Raw genomic sequence first — 25269 nt, forward strand, 5'->3', positions numbered from 1 at the left:
AGAAAGCTCATACCATACAACTAGAGTTTCAAAAAATATGGTAGAAAGCTTTGGAACTTAAAAATTTAGTTTGGATACTGATTGTGTGACTCCAGAGAATGATCTTTTCACTGTAAAATGGGCTAATAATATTATCTTACAGGATTATTTTAGCATTGTATTAGCAAAGTACTGGACTAGTATCCTGCACTGGCTAACCTGTACAGCTTAATTTTTTTTATCAGCTTGATACAAGCTAGGGATATCTCAGAAGAGAGAACTCAATTGGGAGAATATGTCCCCCTCATTGGCCTGCTAGCATGTCTGTGAGGCATCTTCGTGATTAATGGGTGCTAGTTGTGCCACCCCTGGGCAGGTGGTTCTTGGTATGTAAGAAAGTAGGTTGATCAGGGCATAGGGAAACAAGCCAGTAAGCAGTGTTCCTCCATGACATCTGCTTCAGTTCCTGCCCTGACTCCCCTTCATGATGGGCTACAAGCTGAGATAAACTCTGTTCTCCCTGATTTTCTTTTGGTCATTGTGGGTTGTTTGTTTTATTTTTTTAATTTTTATTGATTCTTTGTGGATTTCACATACATATCTATCTCATTCATCTCCCCATCTCTTCATATCTGCTCTCTGCCCTTGCAACCCCCCCAATATAAAAGAAAAAAAGAAAAATCTTATGGAAGCTGTTGGGTGACCCATTGAATCACACATTAAACCCTTTAATCCATATGTCTTTACTTGTTTTTAACTTCTTTAAGTGTTCATAGCAATGAGTCGTTAGTCTGGCTTGAGGCCCCTGGTTTCTGCTACACTATCGACAGGGGGCTCTCACTGGGACTCATCCTGTTGTTGCCCTGTGTCTTGAAGATTTTGCAGCTTTGGGTCTGCAGGACTGGCCCCTTAATATGCTCTAGCAGATCATGGGTGGGATGGATATTGGGATAAGCCAACTCATAGCCCTGGTTCTGGGTGTGGGTGGTTACTGGGTTGGTCAGCCTGCCAGCTTACCCTCATCCTCACCACCAGAGTGAGCTCTCCAACACCACCCCATTAGCTCACCTTATACAGTAAGCAGCAAGGGGCAGGGTTGGTTCTCCTGCCCTCATGCCCTCTGGCCAGCTCTACTGTGTTGCCCAGGCGAGGTGCAGGGGCCACTCTCCTGAGTGCTGCATCTGGTAAGAGGCAGAGCAGGCACTCTCACTGTTGTGACCTGAGGGCCAGTTCTCCTACTGCCACTGGTAGCATATGGGGTTGCTTCTCTCCCTTGCTCATGCCACAGCATGAGGGTGGGGCCAGATCTTTCATGCAGAATGATTCACCTTCTGCCCTACCCTCTAACAGGATCAGCTCTCGTATGCTGCCCAGGCAGAATACAGGGCTTGCTTTCCCAAGTGCTGCAACTGGTGAGGGGCAGAGTGCACTCTTCACCTGCCACAGATGGCTAGGGACAGGAGGAAGGGCATCTTTCCGCCTTTCTCTCCACCTGAGGGCACATAAAGGGGTGGGGCCAACTTTTTCACTGTCAGGCTTTCAGGAATGGCTCATCTACTGCCCCACCAACAGGGTCAGCTCTACTGTGCTGCCCAGTGGTCATTGTGTTTTATCTCACCAATAGAAACCCTAAGGAAGACATAGTATAAGGTGTGCAACTATAAATAAATAAGTATTCCATGTTTTCATTGTCACCACTACGTTTTTAGCTGCTTGGATATAAGAATTATATGAGTGTTGTGACTTTTTTCCATCAGTACAGCTTGAAATTTGACTGTTGAAAAAAATGATGTGACCCTTTCCATCTTGAAAAAGTTAAATGATTAGCTAGAAAAGGAAGCCTGCTGTGAGGTTAGGCTCATCATGTTCTTTACCAGTGACCTAGATAACTTTTACTTAATGCCTTATGATTTATACCTTGAAATGAAAGTGTGGGAAAGTCCAGTGTCCTGAGTAATTCTTTTTTGTTTGTTTTTGCTTTTTATATACATTTTTTATTGATAGTTATTGAGCTCTGCATTTTTCTCTGTTCCCCTCCCTGCCTCCCTCCTCCCCATGTTCCCAATTTACTCAGTTCAAAGTCAATTGGGGTACAGGAATCTCTTATCTCAAAAGGATAAATAAAATACAATTAGAGTTATTGGTAATGTCTTTAGATACCTAATCTTGATTTTCTTCTTTTTTTCTACCTGTTTGACCTTTTGTCAATCATCAGTTTTCTTAACTGTAAATTGGAAGTAATGAGAATTTCTGTCAGGGTTATTGAAGAAAATAGTTTTGTTTTTGTTTCCAAAGAGCCAACTAAGAGGAAGCTTAACTTACAAAATCCCTGCAAATTCTGAATTCTAGTTACCTTGTATCTTTAACTGTGAGCAGTAGGACTCTGTGAGATGCTGTTTTATCTGCTTATAAATGCAGCCTTCCTGAAACTTCAGGTGAACATTTCTTTGAAAAGAAACCTTTTAGGAGCAAATCAACCTGCTTATTTATATGACTGATTGAAGGCGTAAGTCATAAACAATGCCACACCAGTTTGGAATGATTAATAGGGTGGTATTTATTTAAAGGGGAAAAAACTTACAGATCACCGTTCAGCCCTCTGCGCAACCAGGAAGGGAGTCTAGTTGCCGGCGGAGCAGAAAGTGAAAAGAGAGAGAGGAGAGGGAAGTGGCCGCTTTTTTAAAGGGAGAGAGACCACGCCCCAATGGGCTGGTATCTCAGTGGCTATAGGCTGGAGAAGGGAGGACCTCCCGCAACAACTGATTAGTAATATATTACAGAGTAAATAATCTTGGTACAAAGACAGAATTGAACAAATCTAGACTATGTTTATGGAAAACACAGTAAAGTTTTAAGGAAGTTAAATGTTACAACTCAAAAGAGCAAGAAGGTAAAAGAGGAAACAGCAGTAGGCATAGATAACATCGGTGTTCTAGAAGTGCAAGAATATAGTGATGATTGATCACAGAACAGTCTCATGTGGGTGAGACTAAGCACCTAGACGGAGAACTCAGACATGAAGTGTGCTGCTGCTGTGGATCTCAGAACTCTGGAAAGGCTCGGGGACTGAAGCACCAGTGCCTTGAGAGGAGAAGTGAGCTCACAGCAGGAATTCTAGTGGAAAGGATGTATGTGGAGAAGTTTGATCCTTACTTGAGTTTGTTGGGCCCAACAAGTACCCAGCATAGTGAGTGGGGAAAGGTCCACTGTTGATGGGTATTTTTGTAAGCTTCAGTACCTCAGGAGTAAAGATGGTAAACCACTTCAGAGAAGTTGTATATTAAGGAACATGAATCTAAAAAGACTTTGGTTACTTAATAGCACTGAAGCTGAATAATTATTTCTGGGCTAACGAACATGTTGGCTGCAAAGATGGTTGGTACAAAGCTGGGACTATTAGAATTCACATCCACTTATGCCAGTGCTTGCTAGACAGCCCGGCTATGAGGAATTCATTAAGCAATTGTAGAGTTGAGGAAGGTGCCTACCCATTCTAATCAGTGAATGTTCAGAGGTGCTGCCCAAGCTCTTGGTCCACAATGCACTTGCCCAGGAGAAGAATGTGCCTCTTAACATCGTGAGTGCCGATGAAGTAACCAGAGCCCTGGTGAATGTGCTCAGTGACAAAGCCTGAGGTCTCCACTGAAGACTATGAGCAAGAGCACCAGAATCTGGACTCTACTGGACTGAATAGAATGTGGGAAAATGTACTCTTCACTTCCTTCTAAAGCTTATGCTGGAAAAAAAAAAGATAAGAAAAAAAATAATTTCTTCTTAGAATATGGGTATTTACTTATTAGCAAACTATGAGAGATGAGGAAATAAAATCATTTCCAAGCATAGAAGAACTCCAGTTTAGCTCACATGTATACTTTGTTAAGAAATCGTTGGAGAGTATAGTCCGTACACCAGGGAACCAACCAAGCAGAAGAAACCTCCATCCAGCCAATAAGGAGGGAGACATAGGGGAAGGTGTCCAGGATGATGGTGACCAGAACCCTGGAGGACATTGCCGAGCCAGTCTACCAGATGCCAAGAGCAGTGTTTCCAAGAGCTAATGGAATGAGCAGGTAAATAAGCCTGACTGTTGAGCAGAGTTTTATAAGCTATGGCTGAGGAGCTGATGGTAAATTAGTTCACATAGGTTGTTTGTTTGTTTGTTTGTTTTTGTTTTTCCCAAGAAAGTAAGAACAAGACAAATATTAAAGACAGCACATAAGACACCATGGCTCAGTTATAAACAACATTCACAAAATATTGTGATCCTTAAATGCAGAATCATGATGCAGCTTTTTGGGGAGCTGGGCACAAGAGAACATGTTTGTGTGAAAGTGAAGGAGGGAATCTCAAAATGAATTCTCATGTCGTACAACAGGAAATCAATAATGTTTAAAATAGGAAAAAAGAACTTTATTTGGGGCATATTATTTATAAATAAGCCAGTGCTAGAAATAACAGAATTGAATATAGTTGCTTGTGAAAAGCTGGACAGAAAGGTAGAGTGAGTTGTAGATGGGGAGCAATTTGTGTTCTAGATAAGCCCTCACAAGTGCTGCTTGAAATGTGAGAAATGTGCATGTACTGTAAGCCACAAATCAGCTGCAACATCCCCGGAAATATTTTATATGAGTAGTTACTGATCAAATATTCCATGATCAAATACATTACAGAAACACTTGCCTTACATGTCAGTGTATTAAAGGCTCTGAGAATTCCTGGAGGAAAAGCATTTGTTTGAGTTGGTGTTTCACAACTTTCTCCCTTATAGAACCAATTTGCATATAATACATATTAAAATAGGCACCTTAGTATTCTGTATAACACTGCAAAATTTAGAGTATTGAAAACAAGAAATGAGCTTGGAACTGGAGAAGAGGGCTCAGTGGGCAGTAATGTGCTTGTCTTCCAAGCATACTGACCAGATTTCTATTCCCACAACCCACATAAAAAGCCAGGCTTGGTTAGCACATGCTTGAAGCATTGAAGAAACAGAATGGAGGACCCTTGAAGTTCATTGGTCTACCAGCCAAGTCTGCTTGATGAGCTCCAGGCCAGTGAGAGACCCTGCTTCCAGAGAGAGGCAGGCAGAAAGTGAATGGTGCCTTAAGAGCAATATTTGAAGTCATCTGTTGTGGAATATTATTTTAAGATGTGTTACATTTGTTTATGCTGTGGAATATTTAAAATGCAAAGAGGTGTTACATTCTTTTATGTTGCATTTGTTTAATTCTGTGAAGCTCTGTTGCCTTGCCTTCCTGAACACCTGCTTGGTCTAATAAAGAGCTGGCCGGCCACTAATGAGGTAGGAGAAAGGATAGGTGGGTCTGGCAGGCAGAGAAAATAAACTGGAGGAGAAATCTGGGAAAAGGCATTGAGAACAAGAAAAGGAAAAGGAAAGGAGGACATCAGAGGCCAGCCACCCAGCAATTCAACCAGCAATGAATTAAGAAAGAAAAGTATATAGATCCTAGAGAAAGATAAATACCCAGAGGCAAAAGGTAGACCAGATAATTTAAGTAAAGAAAAGCTAGTTAAAAACAAACCAAGCTAAGGCCACTCAAAAGTAAGCATAAGTCTCGGTGTGATTTATTTGGGAGCTGTGAGATGGGCCTCCCAAAAGAGCAAAGAGTTAAAAACAAAACAAACAAACAAACAAAAAACCAAAAAAAAAAAAAACCAAACCAACTGTTATCATCTGGTCTTCACAGGCATGTATATTACCAGTAGACCAGTGCACATGTACACACCATGACACGAAAGCTTAACTTTCTGATTCTCAAATGAAGAGTTCTTAGTTCTTAAAAAATAAACTCACCCCTTTAACAAAATAGTATGCAAACAAACAAGGGATTTTCCTTTTCTTGATTTGATTATGTACAAGATGTTGGATGCATGACATATATATGGGTATAGTGTGCTATAAACAAAAAGTATTTATATACCTGCAGGGATGTCCTGCCACCTAACACTGTGACATAATGATGTTGTCTACAGAATTCATGCTTGAGATGCACACATTTGAGTTACCAAAAATCAGAACAAAACAAATCTCATGTTTTGTAAGTTTTTGATGTATTCCATGTTAGCCTGGTCTATGGCTTATACATTTCCTGAAAATCTAGTCCAGAACTGAGTTGGGAAGTGGGAGAAAAGAAAATACTTGCTGTGAGTGTTACAGCTCTGGAGGGAAAGGTATCTTGACTTGTCAGGGAGTCAGGCTGTACCCTGAGTTGCAATAGGAGGCTGGAACTGCAATAGGACAGCTCAGGAGGCTGGGTAAAGTATCTGACTTATCAGGAAGTCAGGCTATACCTGAAGTTGGGTACAGTGGGGGATGGTCTCCCTGTAGGATGTAGCAGTTCTGTTTCTTTTCCTAGAGAGAGCCATTACAGCTGAGCTCTGCTCCTTTCCCATTAAGGGAACGTCCTAACAGAGCTATCTATTTCTTCTGCTCTGCTCCAACACAAGATGTTACCTCATCTGCTTCATCCTGCTAAAGGAGAAGCCCCTGCAGAAATAGAGCGATTTCCGTGGACTCCAGCGAAAAGCGGTTTCTCTGCTCAACTCCCAAGGGAGTTTCCTAGCAGATATAACTGTTTCTTCTGGTTTTTATGCTCAGCCCCACTAAGGGAACGTCTCAGCCAAGATTCTTTTTCATACCTGTGAAGAGTTCCACCCAAAACTCTTTAAAAAAAAAAAAAGAGAGAGAGAGATTTATTTGGGAAGGAGGAGTCCAGGAGAGTGGCAGCCAGCAACTGAACAGGCAGGGGGGCTTATACAGGGTTTCCCAGGGGAAGATTTTCTTCTCAGGGATTGGTTAGTTTTCCTGTTCAGGGATTGATTGGTTTAGTTGGTTAGGGGAAGAGTTGGCTCTGGTTTCAGGGCCAAACTGTGTTTCTCTCACTGGCCTTTTGTTTTGTTTTGTTTTTTGACTCTAGATTTAGGGCCAGTATGTATTTATTTCACTGATTCTTATTCCAGGCCCAAAGTATGTTTCTTTGGCTCTGGTTTCAGAGTCTGGGTGTTTTTCTTTGGTTCTGGGTTCAGAGTTAAAGTGTTTCTTTCACTGGCTCTGGGTTCAGGGTCAGGGTGCTAGATTTCGTGCTCAGGGATTGGTTGGTTTCTTTGGCTGGCCCCTTTACTCTATATTCACTTTTTTGTTCCCGTGCATCTCTTCAGTGGCTACTGTGTGTTTTCTCATTTAGCAATCCATGCCCAGTATAACTTGAGGTGGGCACAATAGCAACCACTGGAATTGAATGGCAGATTGAGTTACATAAAATCATTTAACTACTTAGGGCCATCATCAAAGCCAGGGTTTTAACTCCTACATCTCTACAAACTTGTCCTTTTGTATTGACTTTTGAGTTAGAACAAACTGAATCAGATCCAGATGTTGGTAGCTGAGAAAGGGTATGTGTTATTTTGTTGTGTTTGTGCCTTCTCAGCACAGAGAATGGTTTTCTTCTCTTGCCAAAGCAGGAGTGTGAACCATGCCCAGTATTAACTGTGACTTAGAATGACTATGATTCTCATGATGGTAGAAGGAAGTGTAACTATAGGAAACTATTTGTGAACCTGAGAGCTCTCCCCTACCTTCGGTAAACACTTTGGATGATTTTTAACCAATGTGTTTATGGGGTACTTAAGAATATTCTTCTTGGGGCCGGAGATATGGTTCAGTGGCTAAGAAAACTGGTTTCTTAACAGAGGAATTGGGTTCAACTCTCAGCACCCATATTGTGGTTCACAACTCTTTGTAACTCCAGTTCCAAGGAATCTGACACTGTCTTCTGATCTCTGTGGCCACTAGGCAAAAACATGATACATAAATATATGTGTAAGCAAAACACCCAATACACATTTATAAATAAGTCTTTAAAATAGGCTATTAGGGAGCTGTGTGGTTATATGGGGAAATACCAACTGTTTGAACAACACTGCATATATAATGGTATTACTGCTACTGATATCCTTTTGTGTCTGTGTTTGTGCATATTCATGTAGGTGTACACATATTTTGTGCATATGAAGGGAGACCAGAATTCAGCATTGGGTGTTGATTCTCAGTTGTCACCCACTTTAGCTTTTATTTATTTGTTTGTTTTAGTACAAGGTTTCTCATTGGCCTGAAGCTTACTGATTAGGCTAGGCTGGTTGGCCAGCATGTCTCAGTGATTCTACTGTCTCTAGTTCTTTAGTTATGGCGTTAAGGTACATGCCACCATGCCTTACGTTTTTGTATATGTTCTGAGGCTCAAACTCAGGTCCTTATGTTTGTATGGTAAACATGTTATGGACTGAACTATCCTTCTAGTCCTGCTCAAAGTTTTTATGGACAGAAACAGGGACTGCCTTGACAAATAGTACTTATTGTGGATAGAATATGGTTTGGGGCAGACAGGAAATCATACCCTCATGTGTGGGGTGATTGGGAATATAATTATTTAGCTCTACAAGTCTATCTCAAGAATCTCTTGGAAATGTTTTTGCAACCAGTTGTACATAGATTTCTCATAAAGAAATGAGTGAATATTTACCCTATAAGCCAAAATAAAGGACTTCAAACCACATACATTCTTTTCTTTAGCTAACAGTCACTGAATGGCTTGATATTTTGAAGTTGGCTTGCATGTTAGTCATGAAATATGGGGCACACAGGCAAAATTTTTATAAAATGATAGCCTCAAGCAGTAGACTAAGCTTTGGGTAAATAGGATGATGATATGGCAGTAAGAAAGGGGTTGACATCTTTACGTGTCAGGGAAGACCTAAGAAGGTACATAGAGCTGAGTCCTGAAGCTTGCAATATGTGGGTCTAGGATTATACAAGTCTAGGCAGAAGGAGCAGTATGAACAGAGTCCCTGTGTCCTAATACTAAGTAGACTTGTAAGAATGAAAAAGAACAACTAAAGTTGAACGGTGGTGGCACACACTTTTAATCCCAGCACTCAGGAGGCAGAAGCAGGTGGATTGCCAGTCTGGTCTACGAAGTGAGTTCCAGGACAGCCAGAGCTTTTCTACAGAGAAACCCTGTCTTGCAAAACCAAACCAAAACAAACAGCAACAAAACCCACACACATATCATGCATAAGGATGTAATTTAAGATATTTTTTGTTTCCAAACTTCTGAATTACTTGGGTCTTGTGTAGTCGAGCCCGGTCTTGAACTCCTGATCAGTGCTCAGTTTTGAGTTTTTCCCCAGGGTATGGAGTTGCTTCTTCCAGTGTTCAGCGGTTAGCATTGGTGTCTCTCTGTGCATTTGCATTTGTCTTGCTGCTCTGACCGAAGAAATGACTGAAAAGGGAACCAGAGAACCGAGTGTCCCCATTGCTCCAGATCAGCCCCTCAGCATCCCAAGCATGGCAATAATGGCTCAAATTTTCTGTGGCTGAGAAATGGGTATCTTTTCTTCCTAGCTCTACTCTTTCTAGTCTTTTGTTCCAGCTTGGGAAAACCTCACTGTCACTGTCACGTCCATAAATGGACATAAATCCATTTATGCTACTGGCTTCCACAGAGGGACATTTCTCCCTCTAATTGAGCATCATTTTCTTTCTCTTGAAGTTTCACATCATGTTTTGTGTTTGACAGTTCTTGTCCTTATATTAAGAAATACCTTGTCATAAAATAACACATTATTAAAGAAGAGAAAATAGAAATGATAAGTAGCTCAAAAATTATTATAGTAAAATGTGTGAATTTTGGGGGTGATCCATGCTTCTATGTGGATTAATGAAACTTGGAAATTATCCCTAAAGGTAAATACTGGACTAGTTAAAGAAAAGGTAAAATATACTACTAATATGCTTCTTGAGAAAAGACTAATGGTGAACAAGTTGCATAGCATATGATATTTAAAATACTCCTTAATGGAGAGTCTATAAATATTGTGTCAGATACCAATAGAGAATAAACCTAGGATGTACTTGAATGTTTTACATAAATGTTGTACATACATCTGTCTTAGCTTTTTGGGTAACTAAATCTAATTCTTATTCACCAGACCTTCTGAAATCTGGTTTTTTTTTTTAATTTTTCAGCGCTGTTAAACTGCATTTTTTTCTATTGTAGGTTTTTGTTTCCTTATAAATGCTCCATTGTTGGTGTCTCTTGGCTTCTGTTAGTGGCTACTGTCACTTTCTGTTCCTGTGCCCTCCCCAGGAGTTTTTACATAACCTTGCTCATCTGCCACACACATGGTGATTCTGGTTTTCAGTGTGGGCATTTCTGTACCTTCTAGATACTTGTACTTTGAGTTCCAACAAACATCTCAAGATCACCAAACCCCAAATTCTCTTCCACTACAGTCAGACTCTGCCTTCTACAGAATTACATGGCCCACAGTCATAAGGGTCTTGGTAATCCCTTTCTCCTCTCCTGTCAGCTCTACTCAGTTCTTAGTTTAAACTAATGCTTCTTTAATTCCATCTTTGCCTTTGTCTTTATTAGAGTCCTTTTGAGGTCAGATCCACATTTTGGTAACTTCAGTTACAGTGGAAGCCTACTAATTGGTCTTCTGTCTATAATCTTTCCCCTAGTCTGATTATATTTCTGTTACGATAACTCATTTTTCTAAAACATAGGCATGATTAAGACTTCTCATCATTTTAAAGATAAAATTAAATTATAAAAATGATATAAAAAGTACTTAACCTAAGTTAACATACAGAATTCTCATGACCTTCCAAGTAGATGCACACTCTTTTTTTACTAAGAGGAAAAGCAAGACTGGAGATTAAATGATATACCATGGGTTATAGAGCCAGGAGAGGGCAGGCAACACTAGAATAGAACAAAGTCCCTGAAGTAGTCATCTCTGTATGTCTGCTTACAGAGTCATCCGTGGTCTGGTTTGGGTGCCTGAGGTATGAAGAATCTTAACTTTTCTCAGGGCATTGACTTCTGAGGGGGCTGATTGTCATATGGAAAAATAAAGACTGGCAGGAACACATTTGAATATAGGTGGCTGGACGTTTTTGCTTTTTCCATTCCATTTTCTTTACCCATTCCCTCATCTTGACTCAACCACAAATATACCAACCTTGAAGGGCATGTAATTTGTAGTGGGAAGGCAAGACCAGAGTACTGAAATGATAGGCCATTGATTTGATAATAATGGGAGCGTTGGGTACTTCCTTCTTTAGGAATCTGGCTAACCAGTTAAAATTTTTGAATTTAAAAATGCCAGTAATACACGAATGATAGAAGTTGCTTTAATGGTTTTATAGTATATTCGTTCCGCCAGTCAACTGCATGACAATTACAGAGTCCCTTATCAATAAGTATGGACTGCCTTATATGGTAGGTTTTCTAGTTCATGTTTTATTGATTATGGCTTTCAAGTTATTTTTAACAGTCTTCTAACACAGAGCAGATGTTGGCAAAAGGTTTGAGGTTGCTCTGAGTGGTTCCTGCCAAATGACTCTGGTCTACCAGGCAATTTTCTGGTAAGGGCTAAACTATCTCAGGTGACTGGTGTGCAGGTGGGTCAAATTTAGACTTAGCCTGCAATTCTGGATACCAAAGACAGTACACATTAATAATGTGAGAGCTCTAGGTTTTATTCTTTGTCTTATCACCTAATTCCCATATGGCCTTTTGTCACCAAGTTCTGTTTTCTCATATTGAGGCTAGTTGTGTATACAGGGAATATACAAGATGTTCCTTGTGTAATGTATAGTATATACAGTAAGAGCCCAGTGATATTCCTTTCCCCACCCACCTTGCCTCAACTTCCCTTTAGTCCCCAAAGCATAGCTTTTCACATGAAGCAGATTTTCATGTAAAACAGATTTGGAAGTGATTTTTCTTAGGCACTTTGCTGGGATGTAATACATATATAGCGTCACTAACAAGCCCATTCCTTAGACCTTCGTTGTCTCTTTTTGAAGTACTTTTTAAAATTCCAAGTCATCGTTGTTACCATATCTCTCAGATTCTTTTCAACTTTAAATGCCTGTGAATCTAGGGTCTTATCATTTTACTGCTTCTGTGCTGTTTACCCAAAAGATATGCATATAAAGTTAATTTATATTAGTAGTGGTATAAGACTTTAAGATTTTAGCACAGTTTTTACAAATGAATTAGCTATTTCTCAGGAGCTTTTGTTTTCCAAATAGTGTCAGAATGTCTTGTTGGATAGGTTCTGTGTGTGGTATAAATTACCATCAAGGCTTCTAAGATACTCCTGAGAGATTTTAACTTTAAGCTGGGAAGAAACACCTTTTCTGCTCAGTATCATCCTACCTTCTGGTCCATAAGCCACCAACCTCCTGTGCTGGAATGTAACTTACTGTGACTTTTTTGTCACAAAGTGTCGATTTTATAGAGCCTTGTCTGTTTCTTCCACTGTGTATTGCCCCAGGAAACTACGCATGTTAGCATCCATAATTGACAGTGATGTTTAGCAACCCAGAAGATACCTAGAGGTGTCTTCAGGGGCAGAGTGAGCTCTGAATGACTGTCCTTGGTTTTCTCACTTTTCTTCTTTGCTACTAAATGAGGAAATAACTATTGCTCTTCTGGATAAATTTTAGTTGAAGACCTTAGAAATCTATTGTTTAATATTTATCAAAATTATAAAAAGCTCCTTTTTAAAATTGTTTCTGTATGAGATGGACTACATATGGCATTGAATGCTCTCTGTGTTCTCAAATTTTGTTTTTATAACTTAAATTTTAGTAGAGTTTTTGAGCCATTAGGAGGTAAGAACAGAAATGAAAATCATTAGTCTAATTTGTGTTGATATTTTCAGTGACATATAGTTGACATGTAAGTATCCCAAGCTGTTCTGTGTTTTTCAAGGTCATAAACTGTTGTTACAATGCAAGAGCAATTTTCAGTGGGAAGAAATTGTTTTAAGTTTGCTTTTCTCTTTTCTTACAGGAAGGAGCTTGAAGCCTTCAAAGGTAATTCTGCATTTAATTCTTCACTTTACAGTAGTTGGGGATTAATCATGCCAGATGTTCTAGGTTGGTGATAATGAAAAGAGCTAATTCCCTTTCTTTTAAATAAGAGAGTTTATGTTAAAAAGCAGATGTTGAGTTTGGTGGTGTTTGGGCACGCCTTTAATCCCAGTACTCGGGTGGCAGAGAGGCAGGTGGATCTATGAATTTGAGACCAGCTTGGTCTACAGAGTGTGTTCCAGGAGAGCCAGGGCTACCTGTGTGGAACTCCACCCCCGCCCCCTCAAAAAAGAAAGTAGAAGTTAGCATAATATTGTTTGCGTAAGTTTATTTCATCAAACAAGTTTGAAATTCTGGTTTACCTGGTGCAAAGGTGCCAAGTGAGGCTCTGTGCTGAGTCGAGAGTGAAGAAGGTGGAGTGCTGACTCTGAGCTGCTGAGGCTTAGGGTTTCAGAAATGTTTCTGCTGTGCAGTGTCCCTCTGGGTCACGAAAAGAAGAGATGGGGAGGAAGCTCAGTGTATGCCTAATAGTCTCATGAGCTTCTCAGAAGTCTGCCTTGTCAGTGCTGGCCCTGCTCTCGGCCTGTTCTGTGACTTTGATTAGTCTTCTGATTTTGGGCTTGGTTCTAATTTCTGCAAAATTAGAAATTTGGATGAAATGTATTCTGAAATTCTGAAGAGCAAACCAGTATTCCTTTCTATTTTCGAGGAGCTTTTGAAGACACAGAGTCATTTTTGGCCCTGGTGCCCCATACTTAGTCCTAGTAACTACTTTTTTGTTGCTGTGGTAAAGCGCCATGACTAAGGTACTTAGTAAAAGGAAGAATTTCTTTGGTTCCAGAGGAGGAGTACATAATGGCAGGGAGGGAGGCATGTCAGAGAAGTCTGGAACAGGAAGCTGAGAGGTCACAGTCCTGTGGTTGATGCTAGGAACTCTCAGGGTCTGCCCTTAGTGATTACTTCGTTCAGCAGGGCTGTATCTACCCAAACCTTCACAAACGTTGTCACCAACTGGGAACCAAGTGTTCAAATGCCTGAAGCTATGGAGGACATCCCTGAGCAAACCACCACACTGGTCCTGGAGAAACCCACAGACTTCCCAGCAGCAGAGTCCTGCACTAAAGTGCCTCCTTTCAGTTGTTCTGCACTAATTCTGTAAAACTACTGTTCCTAGAGACTTTCTTAACAAGAGATAGAAGAGGTCAATTACTTGTTGACTCTCTTGGGTTCTCATACAGGCTTGTTACTCCTCATGTAAGTTTGCCTGACCTTTAGGTTTACTGAATGAGTAAAAGTTTTCCAGTGTTGTTGTTGATGGTTAGAATTGCCTCTGTGTCGTATCTGTTAAAATGTTTCAGAAAAATCATTATTTGTCAAGTCAAGGGTCATGAAGGCATATTTCTCATGTGGCTGCATTGAACAGACTGTTTTGTCTCAATTTCTGTTTCACTCACTTTTGTGATTAAGCTCATGGCCAGTTAGTTGTTGAAGGTAAATAGTACGTGACCATGTGACAGTCATGCTCTTGTTGCTTTTATTTAATTGTGATCACCTATTTATGGGTGTTATTTTTTACCAGTTGTTTGAATAAGATTTGAAATCTTCATAAAATTCTGATTTCCTTTGTTTTGATCAACCAGTTTAGCATTTCTTATATAACAAGAGATGAAAAAAAGCCCAATCAAGTTAATAGTAGAAGACAAGCAGGGACACACATTATATAAAATGTCAGCTTTATTTGCATCTTCCTACTAAAGCATTCTTTTTTAGTGTATCGCTGTCCTCAGAGATCAGCTATTTGCAAAAGGCTGGGTAATATTGCATATTGCTTGATAGAATAATTCAATTTAGGTGGAGGTAACTTGTTTATACACACATTTCTAATTTTGTGCAACATTTACAGCACACCAGATCTATCTACAGATAGATCGAGTTTTAGACAGGATGGAAATTTTTATTCAGAGCTTGGGTTCTGTTACTAAGGATTAACAAAGGACCTCATGCATGGTAGAAAAGTGTTTTCCTTCTGAGCTCTGCTCTATCCCTTTTTAATTATTTATTTTAAGACAGTCTCACTAAACTGGCTAGGCTTGCCTCAAAATCTATGTTCCTTCTGTCTCAGTAGCTGCAATGATAGGTAAATGCCACCATATCCAGCAAAAATAAAATTTCATTACATTTTTTTTTTTGATGATAATGTCTGTGTATATAGGGCTGGCCTAGAACTTGAGTAGACCAGGCTAACTATGAACTCACAGAGATCCATCTGCCTCTGCCTCCTCAGTGCTGGAATTAAAGATACTTGTCAGCATACCTGTCCGTCAAGGGATCAAACTGGGCATTTGGGCTTATATTATCTTTTATGAAAGAGTATTTTACCAGCATGGGTGTGTGTACATCATGTAACTGCAGTGCCATCAAAGGCCAGAAGAAGGTATTGTCTCCTCTGGAACTGAAGTTACAGAAGGTAGTGACTGCCATGTGGCTGATAAACTCAGGTCCTCTGTAAGAGCAGCAAGTGCTCTGAACTGCCAAGCCATCCCTTCAAACCCTAATTTTAAAAGTAGGTTATTATATATATTTGAATTTTAAAAGTTACTCTTAAGATTTTAAATCTAGCCAGTTGTTGATGGTACATGTCTTTAATCCCAGCTCTTGGGGAGGCAGAGGCAGACAGCTCTCTGTGAGTTCGAGGCCAGCCTGGTCTACAGAGTGAGTTCCAGGACAACCAGGACTGTTACACAGAGAAACCCTGTCTCAAAGATCCGAGAGAGAAAGAGAGAGAGAGAGAGAGAGAGAGAGAGAGAGAGAGAGAGAGAGAGAGGGAGAGATTTGAAGTCTAAAAATGTGTCACTGGAAGGGATCAAGGAACAGAGATTTAGGGTTGGATATTCCTGTCCCACTGTTTGATTCTTGACTTAATATGGTTTTAATATATTACATTTGCCCATTAGCCTTCAGCTTAAGTACTTTGGAAAAGCAACCACCAATCCCTTTTCTCCAGAAAACATACTACCTGGTACCCATAGTTTGTTGAATAGAGATGGCCACTGGCCACTCCCCCAAATACCTATTTTTATAAGTAGGACGGAATACTTAGCCAGGGAAAGTGTCACCTCACAAAACCACCTCTGCAATGTGCTACTGTTGGGCACACTCAAATACTAGATAAAAATGGAACATCACTGTTAAGGACTATTGCAATAAATTAGGATTGCAACCCTTTGAAAAACTTGATATAGTTGACTAGCCTTTCAATTTTGTTATAAATAGTAGAGTTAAAAATTAGAAAACATTTTGGGAAAGGGGTTCTGTTGTGTCATACATCTATATTTATGTTCTGTTTTTAAAAATAAGACTAATCCAGTGCAGTGTGGGTAGCGTACTCTAGAATTTTTAGTAAGACCATGCTTAATGAGTATATGATTAAAACTGTAGTTATGTTTTAAATTAAAATATTCGCATATGTATTTTAAGAGATTTTTATTTTAACTTGCTTTTAAAAAATTAAATGACCAAAGTAGATACAATTTTATAAGATAGTCATTATAATCTACTACTTAATATAAAATCTATTTGTCAAAAAATGTGATCAGTAAGTGGAAACAGGTCACGATTTAGGAGTTGTCATTATTCCAGTAAATGGTGGCCATCAGGAGACTCATGTGGAATGAGACAGCTAGGGCCACCTGCTGAATGACTTTTGAGACTTTGCCTGGGAAAACACTGGAACAGATTGTGCCAGAGCATTTGGAGAAATGGGAGGAAGAGTACAACAGCTTAATGACAAAGAACTTCAGAAAAGAAGTGGTAATGCTGATGGTAGCTTTCTATCAAAATTGAGCAGATTGGAACAGCTCCTGTCTTGCTTCATTTTGAGGTCTTAGAGATGGAGAAATTCTCAGCATTGATGGTAGCAGACCGTGAATGGAAATAGAGGTTGATGTGGGATGTCCTTCTGTGTATGTGTTGTTTTTATTGACTGATGAATAAAGCTGTTTTGGACAATGACTTAATAGAATCAAGCCAGGTGGGAAATCTGAACAGATTTATGTAGAGAGAGTAGGTAGAGTCAGAGCATGCCATGTAGCTGCCAAAGGAGACGGACTCTAGAACCTACTGGTAAACCACAGCCTTGTGGTGATAAACAGATAATAGAAATGAGTTAATTTAAGATATAAGAACTATTCAATTAGAAGCTGAGCTAATAGCAAGCATTGTTGTCATTAATATAGTTTCTGTATGATTATTTGGGTCTGGGTGGCCGGGAATGAAAGAGCAGCCTCCATCTACAAGAAGTCATCAAGTTGAAGAGATCACGTTTTAGTCGCTGTTTTGTTGCTGTAAAGAAACACCATGACCACAGCAACTCTTAAAAAGGGAAGAGTTTAGTTGGGGCTTGCTTGTTCAGCAGTCCTTTGTCATGGTGGGGAGTATGGCAGCATGAAAGCAGATATAGTGCTAGAGAAGTAGCTAAAAGTTCTACATCCAGATCCGCAGGCAGCAGCAAGAAGAGACTCTGGACGTGGAATGGGCTTTTGAAATCTCAAAACCCACCCCTAGTAACACACTTTCTCCAACAAGGCCACACCTCCTAATCCTTTCAAATAGTGCCATTCCCTGGTGACCAAATATTGAAGACTATGAGCCCCATGGAGTGCCAGAGACCTGCTTCGGTGGGGATTGGGGCATGGGGTTATGGATTCAGGTCCTATAGTGAATGTATGGAGTCAGTAGATGGGGAGCAGGCGGAAGAAGGAGGACACAATCTTAGGATGAATCAGGATGGCCAACAGTAGTACCCAGTGGTGGTGGCACATACCTTTAATCCCAGCAGAGTCATGTGAATCTCTGAGTTTGAGGCCAGCTTGGTCTACAAAGTGAGTTCCAGAACAGCCAATGCTACACAGAGAAACCTTGTCTTAAAAAAAGAAAGAAAGAAAGAAAGAAAGAAAGAAAGAAAGAAAAGAGAGAAAAGAAAAAAGAGTATACCTTTTATAATTTATTTATTTTTTTGGTTTTTCGAGACAGGGTTTCTCTGTAGCTTTGGAGCGTGTCCTGGAACTCCCTTTGTAGACCAGGCTGGCCTCGAACTCACAGAGATCCGCCTGCTTCTGCCTCCCAAGTGCTGGGATTACAGGCGTGGGCCACCACCGCCCGGCGCCTTTTATACTTTATAGTTGCATATAGGGTTAAATGGGAGGAAAGGAGCTTGTGAGCTGAACTCTTCTTGCCTTTAATGGCCCCAGGCTCTGAATCTGAATTGTAGACTTTTCATCCTTGGGATCAGGTGTGTCTAGCAAATCTCTAACTTTCCTGTTCTTGGTGTAATTAGGAGGGCACAATGGAATTCCTGGTTCCACAGTGGCAGTGATTTTTTTTCCTCAAAGAATTATTTGTTTAGAGAGGTTACCATTGTACATATTTTCATTCTTTACCAAAGCCCACACAAAATTTCCCAAATTGAAAATTATTAATAATGAGAATCGTTAAAAATGAAATAAAAAGATGCTGGCGAAGTGTGGTCTATGATGTCGAAATGCTGGAACTTTGTCAAGCAGCTGTGATTGCTATGTGGTCCATGCCAGTGGGGGCCATTCTCATTCAAACCACCACATCACTTGACTGGAGACTTCAGAACTGTTAGGATCCTCACTTGTTAGATGGTATAAATGTTATGCCCAGATCATGGAGTTCCCCCCAAAACCAACTAAGAGACCAAGTCCTGTATGTAAAAGCAAAGAACCTTTATTCTTAAACCAGTTTGCAAACTCAAAGAGCCCCCTTTTTTTATAATAAAAAAAAAGATATAGCAGTTTTTATAATAGCAGAGGTTGGGGTAAGGGATCTCTAAGATTCAGGATCCCTGGTTGACTGACATTTGTCTTGGGGTGTCCTGATGAAAAGTGATGGGTGTTGGCAGGTGATCCTGTCTACAATGATTGGAATGTTAGGAATTTCCTTTGGATGGTCTGTTCCTGGGTGGTCTCAGTTTGTAGTCTTTTTGGAACCAGATATTGTCTTAGGGTAAACTTCGGAGACTCGGGCCTCTATTGAGCTTGTTATGGGCGGGTCCTACAATAACACCCTCTATCCTAATGGAGCTAACAAACTGTGCCAGAGCTTATAGGATATAAAGGCTAATATAATTTGAATATTATCTAGGGATAGTGGGAATCGACACACTAAAATGGGGTAATCAACTGGAGATAGGCAGTATCATTCAGCCTGAATGATAAGTACCTGCAGGGCTTACAGGATGCAAGGACATTTCAGAAAGAGGAAAGAACACTTGCAAGAATACAGAGATACTTATTTCAAGAATTGAAGCTGAAGTTTTCATGTTTGCTGAAAGAACTACAAATAATTTGTCACCACTGAAGCATATGATGTGTGGGATGAAGGCTGGAGTAATATCCAGCCTTGTATGTCATGCACAGGGTTTGCACCTTTCCTTTTAGACCAGTGGTCTCCACAAATAGATGTGCATACAAAACATTGGCCACAGGGAACATGACTAGAGTGCTTCTTTTAAGTCTTTTTCTATTATTTGTTCATGTGTGTGCGTGTGCCCGTGTGTGCATGTGTGAGGTTTGTCTCACTTTTTTTCTTCTTCCTGTCAGGAATGTTAAATGTTGATTTTGTGTATTTGTTTTTGAGGCCGTTTTTCAAGTAACTTTGGATGACTTTGAGCTTCTGATCCTCCTGTCTTGCTTTCTGAGTGCTGGGATTACTGGTGTTCATAATTATGTCAGGTTTCTGTGATGCTGAGGAGCTAACCCAGGGTTTTGTGCATCCTAGGCAAGAACTCTACAAACTGAACCGTAGTCTCAACTCCAATGTGTGTATTTGCAAATTTATATGTAGGGATTCATTTATATAATATATAAGTAATCATATTTGAAGGATTGATGTTAAAGATTTTTGTTCCTTAGGGGAGTGCATGCTCAAAAGAGCATAGAAGTTCATTTAAGAGAGACAAGTTAGAGACTTGGAGAATCCAAGGAGTTCCAGTTAGAATCACAGGATCGGATCTGCTTTATATTTTCTGGGATCAGCTCCAAGATAAGAGAACTTAATTGAGTTCATATACTGGTATGTGCCTGGGATCCCATGTCCTTCAGAGACTGAGGCAGGAGTCTGGGCAACATAGCAAGGACTGGTCTCCAGGAGGAGAAAAGGGGAAGGGAAGAGAGAGGACAGAAGAGGAGAGACTTAATGGAAAACTATTTAAAAGGCTTGAATTGAAATGGGAGAGATGGCTCAGCAGTGAAGAGGTCTTGAGTTGGATTTCCAGCACTACCTTTGGCAATAATCTGAAGCCTATAGCCTCTGCAGCCCCTGTATGCATGTCTACAAAAACAGAATTAACAAAGCAGCAACAGGCTAAGAGAGAAAGAGGAAGGGAGAGTGTCAGGTTAAGGGAGATTTGTTTTTAATTTTTTCAAAGGAAATTATTTGCTTTAAAAGGGGAAAGAGGCTGTATGTAGAAAGGCTGAGGTGAAGGCAGAGTGAGAGGGGCTAACCGAAGGACTGTACCAGAGAGAGTGGTTTTTGAGGAGGCAGTTTTGAAACAGGGTACTGCTGTTGATTACAGTAACTATCAGAAGTGTGCCATTTCAGGACTCAATGTGCATTCCCGTCCACTGGTCAGTGTTACTGAATTTAGGGGAACCTTTGCTAAAGCTACATTTAAATGAGGTGGGGGAAGTTTAAAGATGCCTGTGTATTATAAAGCAAGCATATCCTTTATTTTAATTTGTCTACTTTTAGACATTAATGTTTCTTGTGCTTTTTAGGGTGTTTCTAATGCATCTTTGTGCTTAGATAACAAATTCAGAAGGATTTAGTATATTTCCAGCCCACCCCACCCCCATTTTCAGCATCATTTGGTATGGTCCCAGATCGGTGCATACATCTTTGTATACCAGAGCCCATGAGAGCTTGCATTTTGCTTTATAGAGGCAGTAGATTCTGGTGTGTGTCTGCCTAAGCCATCAGAAACATTGGAAAACTAACAGCTTCAATACATTTTCTTTGAAAAAAAAAAAAAACAACCTGAAAACAAAAAACGAGTTCTGGCTGCAGCCTCCCTCCCTTTGTTCTACATCTCAGAAGATGTGCGTGAAGGAAGCTGCCTGGTAACTGGAGTGTCCTCTTGACCAGCTCTTCTTCTGCCTGTTTGCTCAGTTCTAAACCATGTCATCTCCAGGACCCAAGGAAAACAGTCAGAGGAGTCCCTGTAGGTGGAACTTTATTTCGTGTTTTTCCTTAGGTGCTTTTATTTAAATTTGTTATAACTGCATGGTATAAAGATGAAATATTGTTTAAAAACTGAAATTAAATCTAGACTGATTTGAACCTGAAAACACAATATTTTAGCGAGAGCTTTATTTTCTGTGTATATCAATAAGTAATTAACATTAAGTAAATTCTAAGAACAAATAATTGTTGCATGGGGATCTAGGACATTTGCATGTGTAATATACATCTTCTTATCCATCAGGTAAAATTTCCCAAATAGATGTTTTTATAAAGCAGCATTTATATTAAAAGCCAAAATGCCATTCCATTTCTTACAGTTAGAAATGAAAGCTAATTCAGCATCCTTGCTGCTAAGGTGTTCATTTTCCAAGCAGAAGGTAGCATAGTTAAGTATACAACCATTCCTGGGGACAGGATGAAGTTAAAGTTCACCTAAGAGGACTGATTCTAAGATGGGTTTTGAAAATGTCTTAATGTTTCATACAGATTTATAGCATATTATTTTTGTAAGTTTACAGAGCTGGGGTGTACTTATCACCAGTTGACCGAGGATGTGGTTTTAAATGTGATGTTTTGTATATGCATATAGAGGTATATAAACCTGTAGGATTTGCTGGAAAAGATAAACCTTAAGAATTAGTTTTGAGTGCTTTTTGTTGAGTAATGTGATTTTATCCTTAGAAGCAACTGATGAATAATTTCTATGACTTACTGCATTTTAAAAACTCCCGATTATTCCTTTAAGATGGCATATGTTGTAACATGTTTCTTGTATATATCATGCCCTGTTAGGTAGAAGCCTTGAAAGAAGTGTGTGTGGCCCCAGTCTCTATCATGACTTTCCTGTTTTTGAGATTGTAAGTTAGAGTTAAAGTTAATTTAAAAAAATGATCTTTCCTGTCTCATCTCTATCTAGTACTTTTCTTTTCTTTTTTTTCTTTTCTTTTTTTGTAGTTTAGAAATTGAACTGCGAGCCTTAGGTATGCAGGTACACACTCTACCACCCCAGTTCCATGCTTAAATGTATTTTTTTTTTTACAAAAGGGAAGAATTTATGAAAATGAACTCCAATTAGGAGTGTTCTATATTCTTGCTTATTTTTTACTTGTTAGGTGCTGAGGAAAAAGCCAATAAGAATGGAGAAAGTGAAACTTTAGCACTTTTAGAGACTGCGTAAGAATTAGCCTCCTCTCCGTCATACTTAGCATCATAGGGTCTAAGAGGAATGGTTTTAGAATGGGCATGATTTTAAGTCATTAACCTAAGAAAATTGCTCCTTACAATTTTAATTTATTGATGAATTCTGGTAAAGATATTGTGTGTCTGCTCTTGTTCTCTTTAAAATATATGCTAATATGTAAGTATATTTGCTTTTTAGAAGCTTGTTTATATTGTGATAAAGATGTTGGAAGAAAGCTGTGTCCTGTAATACATGGAAATTTACATCCTTTAAATTTTGATTCTGGGGCAGTTTCTTTTCTTTTTTTTTGGAGGGTGGGGGTTGGGGTCCGAGACAGGGTTTCTCTTTGTGGCCCTGGCTGTCCCAGAAGTAGCTCTGTAGACCAGGCTGGCTTTGAACTTAGAAATCTACCTGCCTCTGCCTGCCAGATGCTGGAGGTAATGGTATGTACCACTGCCCAGCTGAGCAGTTTATTTTTCAAACCCAGCTGAGTCTTTATTTTTACACTTGGTCAGATACCATACTTGTGGCCTGCCCTGCTACTCTCCTGGATGTTTTTGTATTGGAGAGGATATTGGCACTCGAACAGCTTATGTATTAAACTGCATAAAAACAGAGCTTGAGATGAGGGTTGTGACCCTTAAGTGCTATCTATCCTTCAATTTCTTACAAAGATTATAGACTGCTATTGCATGATCAATAATTACAGCAATAGATCATTTTAGGAACCAATTGGTACAAGCTTTTGTTGCATAACGTGTTTGATATCTTGAACAAATACAGCAATTCTGTTTCATTACCCTTTTGGTGAACACAGTGTAAACTTGACAGCAAGAATTATACCTTTCATAAAACTAAATTTTAGCACCATAAAAAGAATTCTGTGGAACTACTACCTGTCAGGCTTGAAAAGAGGACGTTACCTGTTGATTGTGTGTCTCAGCTTTTTTGGAGGTTGGTGCTAAGACATCAACTCTGGGCTCCTCTGAACCTGCTGGTTAAACTTTTAAAGGCAGCTATGGAGTTCCCACTAACTCAGAAGACTGCCAGCTGTGATGGCTTTTTAGGGAGAATACAGACCCAGGGAGAAGTCAGGTGACCAGCTGATCAGAAGGAACCCTTGGTCTTTTTTTTATATATACATTTTTTATTGATATTTATTGAGGTCTACATTTTTCTCCGCTGCCCTCCCTGCCTCCTTCCTCCCCCCTTCAATCCTCCCCCAAGGCCCCCATGCTCCCAGTTTACTCAGGAGATCTTGTCTTTTTCTACTTTCTACTTCCCATGTAGATTATATCTTTGTCTCTCTTAGTGTCTGCATTGTTGTCTAAGTTCTCTGGGATTGTGGTTTGTAGGCTGACTTTCTTTGCTTTATGTTTAAAAACAACCTATGAATGAGTACATGTGATAATTGTCTTTCTGTGTCTGGGTTACCTCACTCAAAATAATGTTTTCTAGCTCCATCCATTTTCCTGCAAAATTCAAGCTGTCGTTATTTTTTTCTGCTGTGTCCCTTGGTCCTTCTTATCTGCCTATGCTTGCCTAGGAGTGCCCATGGTGTGCACACAGCCATGTGAAATGGGATCCACTTAGATTCGAGGAATCAGTGGTCACCCTGCGGTAGGAGAGACAACTAAAGGCACTAAAATATACTGGTATACATGTTTTACTATTTTTCTAAATATTATTTTTATAGAAGACAGCAATATTTATAGAGTCTCGTTATTATAGTATTCATTTTAAACCTTTATTTCTAATTTTGAGAATTTATTAAATAAATACTGTGGCTATGGGTAAGATGGAATTGACAATCAGAAAACTTATATGAGAAGGTGACTGTTATTTTTAATTGGACAGAAAAATGTATTTGCAGTAAAATCACAGTAATTTCAATGATGTGAGTTTTTTTAAATGGGGCTGGTGATACAGCTCGGGGTAGAACATTGCCTGCCCTGTGTGAGGCACTGGATTTGATCCTCAGCAGTAGGGAAAAAAAGGTGGAAAGGAGGTTGGATAATACTTGAATGTATCAGCTTGTCATGCCATCATATTTTTTTTTCTTTTTGCAAAGTTAGTATATAACACATAAAATCAGCAGTGCTGTTAATGTGTAGTACTTTTCTTTCTATTAAAATTGCAGTGTTAGGGCCTGGAGGTGTAATTTATTTAGCATACCTGAGGCCCTGGGTTCAATCACTAGCACTGAAACAAAGCGAAGTCAAGCAAACGGCAGGGACATGAGTGGAAACCCATCCTGTCTGGCATCTAGGACGTGCAGGTCCATACATCTTACCCTCCCACCCTAGCTCAGCGTCACAGCCAGTGAGTGCAGTCAGCACTGCGGCAGGGCAGACTCTGAAGTGAACCGTGAGGTTTAGATAGACCTTGTCTGCCTGTGTTCACTTTCCCTGTGTGCACTGCATTTATATTTTTGCTGCTTCTCTCTAACCATACAAATGTATGTTTTGCAAGCTTTAGTAATTAACACATTATGGAAACCTGATCTTTATTCTAACAACTTACCTGGTCTTCCCTTGGTTATACCTGGCTATTTTAAGATAAGAACAAGAACCTTTTGGGCTTTTCATTCATTCATTCATTCATTCATTCATTCATTCATTTTTAAACAAGCTGATTTATGTTCTAGACCTTTGGAAGAATTTCTCTGAATTTGTGGTGTTAGGTTGAAGCTCAAAACAGGACTGAAAGAAAAATTTGAAGGCCTCTAGATCCCTTCCATGTGCTGTGCCAGATCTGACATGAAATACTTAACTGTTCCTAAAATAGTCTCTGAAGCTCTGATGGTGATGTGTGAGAACAACTTTAAAACACCCAGACAGCATCACTTTTGTGCTTTAGCGTTGTATTACAGCTGGGTAGAATGACAGGAAAATTAAGTGAACGTGGGAAGGGGAAGGGGCTCTTCACCCAGAGC

The 25269-nt window shown here is 39.7% G+C and overlaps 1 protein-coding gene across 4 annotated transcripts in view; it reads left to right on the forward strand.

The window, feature by feature from the left end:
* The window catches only part of Dtnbp1 (dystrobrevin binding protein 1), a 102911-nt gene that overhangs the window by 40496 nt on the left and 37146 nt on the right, over nucleotides 1-25269 (forward strand). For all 4 annotated transcript variants that reach the window (XM_041632971.1, XM_041632969.1, XM_041632970.1 and 1 more), the window contains one exon: nucleotides 12870-12892. In XM_041632971.1, coding sequence (XP_041488905.1) covers nucleotides 12870-12892 — 23 coding nt within the window. The remainder of the gene's footprint in view (nucleotides 1-12869; nucleotides 12893-25269) is intronic.

The sequence above is a fragment of the Microtus oregoni genome, unplaced genomic scaffold (assembly GCF_018167655.1).
Source record: "Microtus oregoni isolate MIOR12 unplaced genomic scaffold, Mior012 000042F_ref0000377, whole genome shotgun sequence".
Classification (NCBI taxonomy): Eukaryota; Metazoa; Chordata; class Mammalia; order Rodentia; family Cricetidae; genus Microtus; species Microtus oregoni.